We start from the raw sequence: 14,572 nt of genomic DNA on the forward strand, positions 1-14,572 counted from the left end.
TCCTCTAGGCCGGAACATGTACTTTCCCAAGCTTCACATGTTCCCGAGTCTTTATCTGCTCTGTACCAGATCTGGCGTCCAATCCGACATCCGACGAAAAGTTATACAGCTCAAATCCCTTGTTCAGTGACCATTTACGTGCCACTCCACGTGCATCAGAAGATTTTGACCCGAAATGCATGATTGACCTTCAGTATGGTGCGACGTCGGCCGACTACACTTGGTGTATTTAGACGTGCCACCCCACGTGTCTTAAGAATAATACACCCTTGATGACTCGGCCCTAGGCCCGCAATGCTTTCAGCATTCAGTGATATGTTATCGCAACGAGTGTCACTAGACGGAGTACGTGCCTTCCACCCCCTATTATTAAGCAGCGCATTCGAGTTCATTAACTCAGATATTCCAATGTCTAGTACACTGACAGATTCGGTCAGTGGTTTACACCAATAGCGCTTTGTTGCCTAGCAAACGTGGGTTCATGACTCTTCAAAGCTTCACTAGGAACATAGCGCGTTGCACCTAAGGTCTTAGACCTCCAATCGATCTATGGCTCATGGCGTTAAAGCCAAGCCAAACCAAGTATCTCGAATCCAAACTTAGGCCAAGACAGTGTTCCACACTGTCAAAGTCTAGAAACTTAATACTTAAATTACTTATGTTCAACGGATCTTTAGGAACAGTGACACGAGTCTCAGCCGCTAAGTGAACAGTAATTTTGTTATCTTCACGTGCTTCAAGCGCCTCAGCACATCGCTGTTTCCCTTCAAGGGAATGACGTGCATAATTGCAAGACGCTGAGTCAATTGAAACTGACGACGGCTTATAAAAGCCCCTATACAGTCACCTGAGCGATTAAAAAGCCGGAGTTGTACTCACGCCCCGTCCATTGTGCACCGAGCTTATTGGGGCTAGGCTCTGTTTATTTTCACCTCGCACAGGTTCAGCCTAGGTCTTTCCTAGTAGGACGCCTGCCCTATATTGGGTGTCGACGTTTTTCCACACCGTGCCAGATTTCTAATATTGGTTGGGATTGTTACTCTTTCGAGCTTGCGTCGTTTACGCCATTGACAAGCCGGACGTAAATGTTTGTGCTTCTGCACACATAACATCAAACTTATTATATTAAACGCTAATTAAGTATGGCGCCTTCTTGCCCACCGCACAATCGTGGCTTATAACGATTGGCGGGGTGGATTGAACCTTTAAAACAACCAATCAGTAGAGCTAATGTCTTATTGCATTAATATTACCAAATTTGGTGATAACAGAATTATCTAGTTACACATGACATGCCACAGATATGATAAAGCGTTGTTGAAGTACATTTACTTTATGGATAAAACACCATTTTGTTCTATTTTAAATAGGTAATATCATTCAAGTCCCATTTATTACGGGTAACGTATGAGGCAGCCACCTGATATTAATCTGATGGCCGAAATCTTTTTTAACTTTGTAAGTGTAAGATTTTAGATTTAAATAATTTAATAAGTTCAGTTCTCCTTTTGATATTAAAGCGTCTGGTTCTTTTTATAGGCTTGCGCATTGATCTATCAGAGATAGAAGCCTTTTTTGTAAGGTACATACTCTCGGACACTAGTTGCTACTTGGTTCCACGAACCCCTGAATCCCAATAACTAGAATTTACTAAGCTCTACGATCTTGTATAACTCACTGAGTTGTTAACCTGTTAATTCTATAGAAACTTAGTGACTCTCTGAGTATATAAGCTTTCTGTGACTTAAGGAGCGAGGTAGCTCCGCTTCATCTGGTGGCACTCGTAGTCAATCTACGCCTAAGTCTTATTAGACTTATCCTCTCTAGGATGGAGCACTTCCATGAACTTTCGAAGGCGCGACGTGTTGCTTTTGACAAGCTTAGAACCTTGTTTGGGCCGGATCATATCGATCGCATTTTATCCCAGGGCCCAGAGATTCTGGAAGCCAGGCTGGAAGCCTCTATGCAACCCTGATACATTTTTGCCATCTTCATGGAAGTTCTTAACGTGAGCGTTGCCCGAACGGAGGTTTACCGATCTCATCCTATTACTTTTGAAGCGGCGGCAACCATTGCTTTAATCGCTGTGTATGACTTTAAGTCCTCACGTGCTGGTCTACATGAATATTAAGTCAGCTCTTCGAGCACTTTGGGTTCGTTTAATAGATTCGAACTCATGGATCTCAGCCTCCCGGAGGAAGGAGAAGAGCTGCAAGCTGCAGAACAATACATAAACATCCGTCAGTAATGGATAGAAGATCGTTGCGTAGAAAACTAAATATAGTAATACAGATTTACTTTTCCTTAATTATAAGCCTTTAAATCACTTTTAGTAGCCAAAGCCCCTTAAGCTGCTTAGAACCTTCCTCTGTATTCTTGTGTACTTGAAGTTCCGAGAGCTAAAATTAACAAAGAAAATAATTTTGTATTTCTTAATTAATTTAACTTAAAGGAAATAATAACATTTATTATTCCTTTTATAGGAAACAATACTTTCGAAACGGGGCACCTATTACATCATTGCCCCTTATACACGATAAATTTTCTGTGGTGGTGATTGTACACAGTTGCAGCTGTCGCGTGCGTTTAATGCGGAACTCACTATCGTGCGTAGAGCGTGTTCGGTGATCTACAAAAAGGTATACAGAATAATCTAAAGTGACTTGCATATCCGGAAAACTTGTATGAATTAATTTTATGTAAATGTCAAATAACCGAATTAGATCATAACTGGAAATAATTTCCGACTTCCATGATGGCGTTTGAGAAGTCTGGTCAAATATAAGGACTAACATTAGAAAATTATAAATATTGGGAAATACCCAGCTTTGTTTAAAAGTACATAAAATATTGCATCGTCATTGGATTCTACCAACCAAAGTGTAATAATTATTTTTATGCCGGCAGAAATGTTCAAACGTGGACAGAGCGGGCACAGTATAAGAGCAGCTGGCAAGCACGCCGAGATGCAAATCGACACAACTCCGGCTCCTCGTGCGCCCGAATCGTTCGGCTCTCGCAACTGGTTAAAAGGAAAAAAATCCACGACCCAACCATAATTGGCGCCATATGGACATAAGCAGGCGAATGATTTTTTTTCACGTCCCAATGTCGTAGAATGTATCTAGAATGACCTTCGAAAAGGCCGTCATGTGAAAAGGCATAATATTCGGTTCGCCAAGACTGCTACATAAACTTACGCAATTTACACAACATTCTTCTTCAGGCCGCCTTTTCTGTAAAGCATAGTGTGCGTCCGCTACCCATTACCTCGTGCATTAGTCTGTCGTATCCCTTCATGTGCTCAGCAGCGGCCTCGCCACGCCGCGCACGCGCGCCGCGTGGCGAGGCCGCTGCCGAGAACGTGGCGCCAGGTATCTTTAATGTCGCGCATTGTGGGGCCCGGCGGGACTGAATCACGACATGTTAAAATTTTACGAACTGTCCCATTGCGCAAAACGAGGCGCCTCCTACCGTACAGTCTTCCATGTCGAAATAATTCGCGGTATAGCTAAATGTTTCTGCCATATTCTCTGCTACAGCGCGCATACACTGCTCAGCATATACTGATTGCGGACATACGATTGAAGTCCCACGTGTTTACACTATAAATGACGCCCACTTTGCCTCGCTTTAGATGTCGGTGCTGCCGCAGATATTGTGCAGATCGCGAATGCCGACAAATGACAAAAAAATATAGTCATGGAATAAACGGCAGATCCACTTCTATAAACTTTATCTTGATATTTAATGAGCGTGCACTACGCTGAGACTCATGAGGGTTAAAGCCGAAGCGACATCGCCTGCAACTGACGGCCTACATATCGAGTCTCTCAATCCTAGGAAGCATGCGGATTGTAATCTTTGGCTTCCGTCCTATTATTTGAGTCGCGAGAACACCGGCAGTTGCGTGGGCTGATACCTAGACCCACGAGATCAAAATGTCTGGGGTAGACTAGAATTGCTAAACGTGAATAAAACATGAAGCTTCTAACATAATAGCTTAATTGATACGAGCAAACTTGGCGGGAACAACGACCGGGTTCTCCTCCTCCAACTTGCGCTTACCCGCCGTCTTAAAATTATAAGCGCAATTGTGCTCCTCTGCATACCGGTGCTTGCTGCAAAATGTGTAGTCGCAGCGGCATTTCACAGCTGTCAAACCGACCTTGACCGTGCATAGCCAGCAACGCCGGCGGTTCTTTTGAACGAGCTTCGCATCCTTTTCCACTACTTCGAGTAGCTCCATGACTTCAACAGCGGAATCGTCATGCCCGCACGGGGTTGTGGAAGGTAGAACGGACGAGTTGGAGCGCTTAAGGCAGCTCTTCCGGTACGTCAGGGAAGTTTTGACGGTCTGTAGCACCGAAGGCGACACGCAAGAAAAGCGGGGGGCTGACGCTAGCGCCGCGATGTCCGACGATGTTTCCATGCCAGATGAAGAGGCCGTGACTGATGCCGTGGTCTTAAGACAGTCGCTGGGTGATGGGGCCGGGGCAGTCGCGATAACCGCAGAGGACACGGTGGCTGTAGCGGAAGCGCTGGCCGACGAGACGCTGGCGGGGGCATCGGCGGCTGGTGCGTTGGAGGTTGTCGAGGTCTTGGTCACCATTCCAACAGCGAGCGTTGTGGAATGAAAGAAGTCGGAATTAGTCGGGCTAGGCGCCTCCAAGCAAATGCGGAAATGAAGAGCCTTGGGCTGCGATGAAGGTGGGAAGAAAACCGCAGCTTAGGCTTGCTCGCCTCTGGGACAGGGGCAGCCAGGAGTATACAAAAACCGAGTGACCTGCGGCCAAGGAAAAAACTGGAGGAAGCCGCATCTGTGTAACTGCTTGTCGATTTTGGCCAATCATATCGGTGTGTGTAAATAAATGCCAATCGACAAATCCGGATTCAAGAAAACATCACGATGTTCACAGATGCATATGGTTCCGGAAAATGCAGTCGGGATCTGATGCCCTCGTTTTTAAATAGACATTGCGATCCGGGTGTTGGGAACGATAGCTCACAGGGCCTCCCCATCGTTTCATACTGCAGCAGCTGGCGAAGCTCCGTATTATCTTTTGCCCTCTCTTGCCAGTTTCTAGCAGCTCATCCACTTAGGGCACACACATTCCTTTTTCTGCTTTTCTTGTGGTACATGTGCAGGCCGAGCAACAGCAAGCGACGGCGCAGGCTGCTGATTCTTTCTCGCATAACTACAGTCTTCCTAAGAACTTTTTATTTATCCGGGAAAGTCCCTTTCCCATCATCGGCATAGCCACAACGCTCCCCATGACGCTCGACGATTCCCATGCTAAGGCAGCAGGTTCACATTTAGCAACCCTATTGTAGTGCCTTCTTCGCCCTGTCCATCAGCATGAAGTCACTACTCGCTTCAATGACACTAGTCTTCTTTTCAGCCATGCGGCTCAACCTTGAGACTTCGTCAGCACATAGAGCTCTGGATACCTCTGCAAGTCGACGGTTATCCACAGAGTCAGCTCTTTCGTCTGTATTCATACCCATTAATGTAGACGATGACTCTTCCGACGGTGCAGAGCCTCTACCGACTCACCAACTCGCTGCACTCCCATTGCCGAACCGTCGACCATCACTCTTTAATCCAGCGTTCGGCACATTCGTGAGTAGTATTAGCACCAAGCGACGCAATTCAATGATTCCAGGGACGACAAACGGTGACAGCACACAAAAGCATGACGCAATATTACAAAACAGCAGCAATACTTCTACGCGCGAGCAGGATGAGGAGACCACCAAGCCACCTCTTAATTTCTTTTATAACCACGAAGTGCAGTCTACGCCTTCGAAGCTGCGCCGAGAAAATACCAGCCATTGTGTCCATGACTACAGCTCTCCTGCCGTAGAAAAGCTGCATGAGGTCATTTCGGCTACGCGTTCGAGTATTTGTGGCCAAAAATTTGACCGCTGCGAGCTTGAGTTCTCAAATGACTACGTGAAGCTTGCGATTTGGGAAGAAAGGGAGACACGCTGGAAAGGTAGCATCAAGTATGCGCACATGGTTCGCTTCTGGTATGTCCAACCATACATTTTTTTTATTAGTAGACTCATTTGTGTGTGTCTATGTCGTGTCGCTAGCTTTGCTCCAGTAGGTCGACCGCCATACATTTTGTTGCTTCAGCTTGACAGTATACGAGGTCGGTCGGACTTTGCGAGCTTTTACGACCCTATTTTCGCTAAAGTGTGGGAAGACAACGAGGCAAGAAAACAAATTTCGTCGAGTACGTTCTCTCTTGTATTGCGTGTTGAATCGTCATTCGATTGGCTCTTGTTTCGTATTGAATATATCGCTTTTGTACGATACAGAACTATATGGTGTCGTCTTTTATTTTGAGGAAGAATTGGACTACATACGCTGCCAGAGTATGAGTGACAAGTATCCAAAATTAGCGCATCTGTTTCATGAGTCTTTATCGTGAGTAGGCTGTCGTGGCTTACGAATTTTGTACTCTGTTTTCCTAATTTGACATGTTTGTAGTGAAAGTGAAGTGCGGGAGTGTGTGCGTTTGGACGCTTCGAGTAGGTTACGACCCCGCGTAGACTATAAGAGTAGCACTTTTAAAACTACTGGAGGGCGAAACTTGGCGTTGCTAGTGGGGAATCAAGCTCGGAGTGCCATTGACAGTGTCGCTTCATTCTTTCGTCCAACGTCACGGCCCTCAGTGTTAGAAAATGAAAATTTCTCGGTTATCAGTGACAGTGGTAATTCTACACGGGGTAAAGCGCTGGACTTTACTCAAAAGCACCATGAAGAATCAGCAACTGACATGGCCGAGACCAAAATCACGCTCTTAAATGACCATGAAAGCTCTAATGGCAAGAAAAGTCTTGGGTCAATTGCAAACGCGGCATCTGAATTGCTCAAGAGCTACACTCAGCAAGACGTTACTCATGAACGAGGTTTAACTATGACTGCACCTTTCTCAATCCCGCAAGACGAGAATACCAGTGCAACGATCGAAAGTAGTATAAGGCCTGCCACAAGTCGACGGGAGGCGGACGAAATGAAACGGAGACAGTTTGAAAGCCGCCGCAATGAAGTTTTGCTTACGTATCCGTACGATGGCTCGGATGCGTCTGGCAGGATCTCAGTCACGCTCGGCGATGTGGATCGCCTTGCACCTGGGGAATTCTTAAACGATAATATCATTGACTTTTATTTAAGGTGAGTCTTCACGGATCACGACATGTAATGTTTATTATCTGATTGATCGTTGGCAGGTTTCTTTGGCGTCATTTATCCATGTGGCAGCAGCTGCACACCTGCTTCTTCACCTCACACTTTTTTACTCAACTTCACGGCACGAACGGAGCGTTTGAATTAAATCAAGCAGGCCCGGATGAACGATTTGCGCGTGTAGCTCGCTGGACACAGAAAGAGACTAATCTTTTTGAAAAACGCTTTTTATTCATTCCGATAAACGACAGGTACCCCATTTCTGCGTGCTTAAGCTGAATCAATTTGTATCGATCTGACGTATGGCTTTTGTTCTTAGCTTCCACTGGAGTATTGCAGTATTTTGTAACCCTGGCTCGGCTATAATTAAAAAGCGCCGACTAGCGAGAAACCATCACGAAACGGTAAGCTCGATTCGGAAGGAGGTTGTTAATTTGGTGGATAGCAATGTAAAACCGGAAGGAGCTTGTGGAACAGTTGATGGCGACACTGCCGAGTTACTGGAAGAAGTGCTGGAATGCAAGCAAGAACGGCTAGCAAACCCGCCGTGCCTTTTATTTCTGGATTCGCTTCGCTGTCATCGGAAGAAAAAGTTTACGAAACTGCTGCGACATTATTTAGAATGCGAATGGAAAGCGCGATACGCTTCAAGTGCGGAGAGTGGGTCGACTCATGACGATAGATTCGATAAAGATGAGGCTACTGTCACGTTTTTTGATTCCGAGAGCATTCGTCTTCTGGAGCCAAATGTAAGCAAATTAATGCTGTTTGTTACAAAGCCAATTTATGCTGATGTGACTGTATCTGCATTTATGAAATCGCTCAGATTCCTTTGCAAAGCAATAGCTCGGACTGTGGCGTCTATTTGCTCATGTACGCAGCATCGATCGTCCATCATTTTCCTGCTGGTGTGACGCGCGAAAACTTGGAAAACAATCTGACGTCGACATTGACATCCGGCATGTTCCAAGACGAACACGTGCTAGAGTTTCGAGAATATTTGCATCAATTATTATTCTGCCTTCAATTTTTTGCAAATAACGGAATTTCAGAGGACAAAATTAAAGACGAAGAACTTGAAACGTTTGAAATCGACTGATGGAACTACATCCTAAAGAACCCAAGGCAGACGTTTGATAAATAGTAAAAAAACATGCTTGATTGGTGAGCCTGCTGTCGACTATCGGGCGGCATCTTGTAGCAGTCGCCGGATCCCACGCACCAAGAACTCGCGCTGACTTGGAGCCTTACCCACAAGATCGAGTGTTCGCCATGAACAAATAATCGAAAGACAAATTTTTGGACGTGGCATTGAGGTTAAGTGTTTTTGTGCTTGAAAAGCTTTCGTCGTGTAGCCTCTCCGTATCTCGTTGATTTCACAAAGTCGGATGGCACGCTTTCTTTTTTGGCTTTGTAACGCTGGCATCCCCAAGTTTTTCCGCGCAGTCCACGTGACACTCTCCTCCAGAAAGTTAAGGGTCAAAGTAGTCAAGTAAGGCTGAGTGGATCCTTTCGAGCTGTACTTAACAACCTGAAATCCACGAGACAACAGCTCGGCAAAACCCAACGCTTCACATTCTTTCATACGCACAAACTCAAGCGCTTCCGATGAGCTATCGCTTGTCGCTGTTTCGTCACCGAACCATGGATGGGTCACCAAATCGTTTGCCGAGATGCGCTCGGCTTCATGCGCTTGAAGCATCTGAAGCAACACGTCTTGCGCCAAAGGGCTTATTAGTTGCCGCTGCTCGTTCAAGTGGTGAGGCAGCTCATATCGCGCACGTCCGCACGCGTCGCTACGTAACTTTTCGATATCAAAGCCGTGGCTGACTCGACGGTAAACGGAAATGTTCCAAACAAAAGCACGTAGAGGACAACACTAAGACTAGAGACGTTGGATTTGAGACCATACGGCTGACCACAGAGCACTTCAGGCGCTGCGTATTGCAACGTGCCACAGCTGCTTGTGAGTTTTGAAGTAGGCTCTTCAAGTTCTTAAGCGAGTTCAAAACCGGCGATCTTGACCAAGTTTCCGTGAATGAGTAGATTTTCTGGCTTAATATCGCGATGAAGGACGCCGCGACGGTGTAAATACGCAAGTCCGTAAACTGCTTGACGCATAATGCGTCTAGATTATATTTCCGAAAGACGCTGTCGGTGTAAGAGCAAGTCACACAAATCGCCGTCGTTTAAATAGTCGATTACCACGTAATGAAGATTCGCACTCCGCTCGTACACGCCTTCAAGACTGACGACGTTCGGATGGGCCAAAGTCCGTAGCACTTGTTCTTCTTCATTCAATGCGTACGAGGATTTGCAGCACTAAACGGCACAAACGTGCGCTGTTAAGCGATTTACTGCACGATGAACAATCGAGAAAGAGCCTTCGCCAATCTCCTGCATCAGCATGTACGATGACAAAAACGCATCAAAAGTCTTGACTTGACAACCATTCATCGCCGCTTGCAACACGCCTTGGGATACTTGGAGGTTACACATGCGCATGGCTGCAATCTTTAACGAGAAGCATTCGATCCATGCGGCGTAGTTGCGTTCGTCTTCGGCTTTGAGTAATAATGTTGTTATTTTGTTTGCGTTTTGGGATCGAAGGACCTTTAACGTGACTGAGGTAAAATAACCAGGGACCGTCCTTTTCCGCTGAATCCACGAATGCTTCTGGGAGCAATTGGATTCCTTGTGTTATCACCGACTGGCTCGTGAAAATGACTTTAAATAGTGGCATGGTGTAATTCTGCGTCGGAAAACACACGAGTCTGTGCTTTCTTAGACGAAAATAGTGTCGTTTCCATTGTGTATGAACTCCAGCAACTCGATGCTGTAAGTAGCTACCGCAGTTTCGTTGGCAACTTTTTTGGCCAAGACTCGAGATCGTACGGCCGCATGGTAGTTGCTGAATTGGTGTACTTTGTGTCTTGTAAGAATCAGAGGAGTTGATAGAGCTAGCGGAATCAAATGGCTTTAAATTAAAAGATGCGAGATTGACATCTAACATAGAGGAGAGGAAAGCAATGGGATGCTAGTGGAGGTTGGAGAGCCTCCGTCACTCGTGGGGTGGCGAGACTCTTTGTTGCGTCTTAACGGAATTTGTGACTCTGAAGCTGTCGTGGTAAGAAGAATGGGGTCGTCCATCAGTCTAGTTGAAGCAAATTTTGGGTGCTTTTTGTGACACGTGCTACCTAATTGGGCAGTTAAGAAGTGACGTCGGTTTGTGGTGAAGGCAAATGCGATGATGCTTGAGTTGGTTTATGGGTAGACATCGACTGGCAGTCGTTTGACAGTCATAGTAGCCACTATGTTTGCCAGCGCTTCAGCCGTTACAGACGTACAAACGATCGAGCTTTGTTGGAACGTTCATTACAGGTTTTGTTTTTGAGAATTAAGTTTGTGCAAATTGTAGGATTTTGATTGGATGCTGACACTACGGTGACCGATTTGTCAATTTGCTAATGTGGCCTTTTGAAACGAACAAAGATACAAAACATATGCACTCGCCTAAGAAGGCATTACAATGATCTCTGGTCTTGGCAGAAATTTGAGGTTATGCTCTCGATCGGTCGGGTATGTGGATTCTGGGTCATTCTACGCGATGCGGACAATTAATTACGATTAAAATATTTCGGAATGTCGAGGATATCAAGGCTGATGAGATTTTCGACTTTTTCGAACGTGAAGGTAAAAGATACTTACCCGAGTTGAGATCGATTAGCCTTCAAAAAAGAACGGCAAGGAAATATCATGGTCAGCCTCAGCACTAACAAGGTAGGTTTGATCAATAAAAAAGGTCAAGGGGGATTCGGCAGAGTCGAGGTCGCAACAGTGAAATGTTAACATGGGGGAGGTCGATCCGTTTAGCAAGGTATATCACTATCAGGCATCAATAGAAGGATTCATATTTGAAAGGACAGCAAAAGCATCATCATTTATAGAGAAGACTGCACCATCGAATTTCTACGACAAGTGATGTTTTCACGGGCGCTCCGAGACTATATGGAAAAGTTTGAGCTACTGACAGCTTAATTTGTCTCGAAGTCGTAAAAATTGGGATCAGTGATGTTTTTCAACATTATGTGACCAGAAACAACGTCTCTTTTATCGTTATTCAGTCTTAAGACCTATTCATGTAAGTTTCTATATATATAGTTTCTAGGCTGCGGTAATAATGATCTTAAGTATTTGCTACTTAAAGTTACATGAGACTACGACTGCCGGAGTTGAATCTTGTCTTGTCAAAGAATTCACCCAATCCGGCCATGTGCGACTGGAGACAGGACCGAAGCTGCTTCTAGAATGTATTTAACTTCTTCTTCTGATAAGAAACGAGGGTCACTGATGCTCGACCCGACTGCAACGTTCGAATACTCGGTTTGTGGAATTGAGACCATTTGGTAGACATAGTTCTGACCCAAAGGCCAAGGGACAAAACATTTGTGAAAATCCATAGGATCGATACCTTTCCTCGCCGATACGATAGAGGGTATGGAATTCTGTTTTTTTACCACCGAAGAGGGAGACGCTGCCTCGACCGACGACTCGTGTTCACGTTGACGCTTTCGTGAACGTGACTCAGTGATTGATGAGCGCAAACCGCACTTGCGCCGAGCATTTTTTTCTCGATACTTTTGTGCGTGGGTCATGGTTTGGCGCGTGCTGCGAGTGCCCACATGTGCGGCAATTTCTTTCCATGGGCCAGACGGAAAAAGTTCGAGGCCTTCGAGAAAGCGGGCGTGCTCTTCCATCGTCCAAGCGCGGCCACACGTGTTGGGAAGCGAGGCTTTAACTTCACCCAACAAGCTCAATGGAGAAGAAATTCCCTTTAAAGGTAAGCGAATGAGCTCGCTGCCATTGCTTGCTTTAATATAATGTTTGAATAGCTGGTTTATGACGTTGACAGTGATGGCCATGACAAGCTAACAAAAGAATGAGTGCGACGCCAAAAGGGAAATGGGGAACCTTCAAAACGAGCAGTCGTTTGAAAAAATTGGTTATCGGTAGACGATTGTCATTTTATTGTCGACATGCTGTCTTGCCAGAAGAAAAATAGAGTCGAGTTAATTGTCAAATAAAACGTCCGTGTAGCTTCTTTTTATCTACGGAAAATCCATTTTCGGGAATTTATAACGGCAATATATTTTTTTGCTTTTTGTCCGCATCATTAACACTTGCAAAATTATTGCGCTGACTATCGAGCAATTACGGCGGTGTTTGCGTGGCAAGAATACTATTTATTCACTTAAACGTTTTTGGGTTCCTAAAAAACACGGAGGTGTGTCGTTCGAGGACTTCTGGCTCGTAATACAATGAGAGATCTCAACGTGCACCTGCCGTTTGAACCATATTAGCATTCACATTTGTAACATAAAGTTTTTGATGCTGCAAAAAGTAATAAAATCCGTCGACTGGAAAGAAAGGTATTACTGCCTTGCTCTCACCAAAAGCAAATGTTGCTGCGAGTCGCTAGATGTTGATTTGTCCAGAGGCATGCTGTTAGCATAGATATGTAGAAAGATATAGGCTAGGAGGGCTTGTACAATAAGCTCCAGGCGCAATTCTGACTGGCCGACCATTTTGCAGAAATAACGAAATGCAATCAGACGACGCTAAATGCACACGGCAGCATCCAGTGAAAAAAGATCGCGAATTTGCAATTTGTCACCGCCAGATTCCTCAATGATATATTTAATATTCCAGATTTGAGACTAAAGTTTCACACGAAAGTTTCACAGTACATTACCAAGCTAGCTAAGCAACAGAGTAATGGAGGCTCAGTAAAATTAGTGATACTTACCCTGCTCCGCTTTTTAGGATTGGAACCGAGACTGAAGTTTCACAGCACATTTCCAAGCTAGTTAAGTGACAGTGTAATGCTTAATTAATTACCCACACATATAAAACTTAATTATTAAAAACCCAATTTCTTTGAAAATACAATATCACTACATCGCTTACAAAGAAGGCGTTCATTAGCAAAGTGTGTACGGAACAAATTATTGTCATCTTTTCGTGTCGGCCACCTAAGTTGTTACCCTACTTCCGTAGCACGACGAAAATGGTACTTTAACGCGCTACAAGGCCTCTGTTTTTTACAGAATCAGCCTAGCGCATTGTAAATTCCTTTTTATTCAATTTTCACACCTTTATCTTTGACGCAGGATGCCGGCGCACTACGAGCTGTGGGCGGCCAAACCGGCACGCTTGTTCTAGACATTCAGGGTCAAGTTCTGTCAGCCACGGGCGAATTGCGTGGAACTTTGGGGGAATACGCAGCGGAAACGATTTATTCGATGCTCCAAGACTCGAATTGCGTGCTCGATGCTTCTCAGACGGAAGAGCTGCAGCGAATGACAAGTACGAGCGGATTTTGGAGCTTATAATTGACATGTTTTGCCTTTTCTTACATACATTTTTGTCTGCAGTCACATTTCCAAAGTACAACTACGTCGTAAGTTTGGACGCTGAGCAGGTCTACGTGGTCAAGCGCACTAGTCTGTAGAAATAAAGAAAATTTGCACATATTGCACGCTTAAATTTTTTCTAATAGGCAATTTCACAACTCAGGCAAGTATATAAATCAGGAGGGTAAACTCCACTAATGCTAATATCTTTTCAAGCGTTTTGCCTTCTCATTCTGAGTCATGTATTCGTTGAAACAATCGTAAGCGACTGGGGTGCCTTAATTACTTCATCTACTACTGACTATATAATATTAATGCCAAACTATGTTTAGCGCCTGCGCACTGCACGATTAACTGGGTAGATTTTAGCCAAACTAATGTCTTATTGCGTCAATATTACTAAATTTGTTAATATTGGAATTGTACAGTAGAAATAATTAAAATATTCTTATTTGTTTTGCACTTCTTTATTTATCGGGAATTCCTGAACTCACCCTCGCTTTTTCCTTAACTCACTTCGTCCATTTTTAGCCAAACAAATTTCATAATTACATTTCATCACATTTCATAGACATGCGAGAGCAATACAATTGGTGTCATGTCGTGCAATTTCGTCGCCGCCGTTGGAACCAAGGGGATCCGGGCTTAGGTGTAACGGGGTGTATCGTTACATGAAATTAACACTTAAAGGTTGTTAATTAATATATTATCTAAGAGGTAGATAATATTCGGAGAATATTACTTTATATAGTAATATCCTGAATTCTTATCCATAAATAGGTAAAGACCATTATGTCTATTTATTCCGCAGACTAATCAGCTGTAGAAGTAATCAAAGAGAGTTACAAGATAAGATAGATAAGAATTCATTTACATGTTTAGTATTAGTTTATAGTTAAGTCAGCATTTACAAAGATAGATTAAGAGACACTTAACTATATTAATACAGTTTTCATTTTAC

At 44.4% G+C, this 14,572-nt stretch overlaps 8 protein-coding genes across 8 annotated transcripts; 3 read left to right on the forward strand and 5 right to left on the reverse strand.

Annotated features, from left to right (window-relative positions):
* Positions 1–3,222: 3,222 nt before the first annotated feature.
* On the reverse strand, positions 3,223–3,489 carry CCR75_002716 (uncharacterized protein; the record flags this gene model as incomplete). Its single annotated transcript, XM_067960813.1, has 2 exons — positions 3,223–3,411; positions 3,475–3,489. 2 exons carry the CDS (start codon positions 3,487–3,489, stop codon positions 3,223–3,225), a joined length of 204 nt encoding a protein of 67 aa, XP_067820879.1.
* A 758-nt stretch (positions 3,490–4,247) lies between these two features.
* On the forward strand, positions 4,248–4,637 carry CCR75_002715 (uncharacterized protein; the record flags this gene model as incomplete). Its single annotated transcript, XM_067960812.1, has 2 exons — positions 4,248–4,333; positions 4,364–4,637. The coding sequence occupies 2 exons, from the start codon at positions 4,248–4,250 to the stop codon at positions 4,635–4,637; spliced, it is 360 nt and encodes a 119-aa protein (XP_067820876.1).
* Positions 4,638–5,359: 722 nt separating this feature from the next.
* On the forward strand, positions 5,360–8,463 carry CCR75_002714 (uncharacterized protein; the record flags this gene model as incomplete). Its single annotated transcript, XM_067960811.1, has 7 exons — positions 5,360–6,033; positions 6,100–6,242; positions 6,328–6,436; positions 6,500–7,186; positions 7,243–7,449; positions 7,518–7,947; positions 8,025–8,463. The coding sequence occupies 7 exons, from the start codon at positions 5,360–5,362 to the stop codon at positions 8,295–8,297; spliced, it is 2,523 nt and encodes an 840-aa protein (XP_067820877.1). The 3' UTR covers positions 8,298–8,463.
* Positions 8,379–8,900, reverse strand: CCR75_002713 (uncharacterized protein; the record flags this gene model as incomplete). Its single annotated transcript, XM_067960810.1, has 1 exon — positions 8,379–8,900. One exon carries the CDS (start codon positions 8,898–8,900, stop codon positions 8,379–8,381), a length of 522 nt encoding a protein of 173 aa, XP_067820882.1.
* A 431-nt stretch (positions 8,901–9,331) lies between these two features.
* Positions 9,332–9,703, reverse strand: CCR75_002712 (uncharacterized protein; the record flags this gene model as incomplete). Its single annotated transcript, XM_067960809.1, is given in 2 exon segments — positions 9,332–9,520; positions 9,536–9,703. 2 exon segments carry the CDS (start codon positions 9,701–9,703, stop codon positions 9,332–9,334), a joined length of 357 nt encoding a protein of 118 aa, XP_067820883.1.
* Positions 9,704–11,454: 1,751 nt separating this feature from the next.
* On the reverse strand, positions 11,455–12,120 carry CCR75_002711 (uncharacterized protein; the record flags this gene model as incomplete). The annotated part of the gene is made up of 1 exon (XM_067960808.1): positions 11,455–12,120. The coding sequence occupies one exon, from the start codon at positions 12,118–12,120 to the stop codon at positions 11,455–11,457; it is 666 nt and encodes a 221-aa protein (XP_067820880.1).
* An 853-nt stretch (positions 12,121–12,973) lies between these two features.
* Positions 12,974–13,844, forward strand: CCR75_002709 (uncharacterized protein; the record flags this gene model as incomplete). Its single annotated transcript, XM_067960806.1, has 4 exons — positions 12,974–12,984; positions 13,022–13,064; positions 13,369–13,564; positions 13,633–13,844. The coding sequence occupies 4 exons, from the start codon at positions 12,974–12,976 to the stop codon at positions 13,707–13,709; spliced, it is 327 nt and encodes a 108-aa protein (XP_067820689.1). The 3' UTR covers positions 13,710–13,844.
* Positions 13,346–13,597, reverse strand: CCR75_002710 (uncharacterized protein; the record flags this gene model as incomplete). The annotated part of the gene is made up of 1 exon (XM_067960807.1): positions 13,346–13,597. The coding sequence occupies one exon, from the start codon at positions 13,595–13,597 to the stop codon at positions 13,346–13,348; it is 252 nt and encodes an 83-aa protein (XP_067820881.1).
* Positions 13,845–14,572: the final 728 nt, after the last annotated feature.

Source organism: Bremia lactucae, linkage group LG12 (assembly GCF_004359215.1).
Source record: "Bremia lactucae strain SF5 linkage group LG12, whole genome shotgun sequence".
Classification (NCBI taxonomy): Eukaryota; Oomycota; class Peronosporomycetes; order Peronosporales; family Peronosporaceae; genus Bremia; species Bremia lactucae.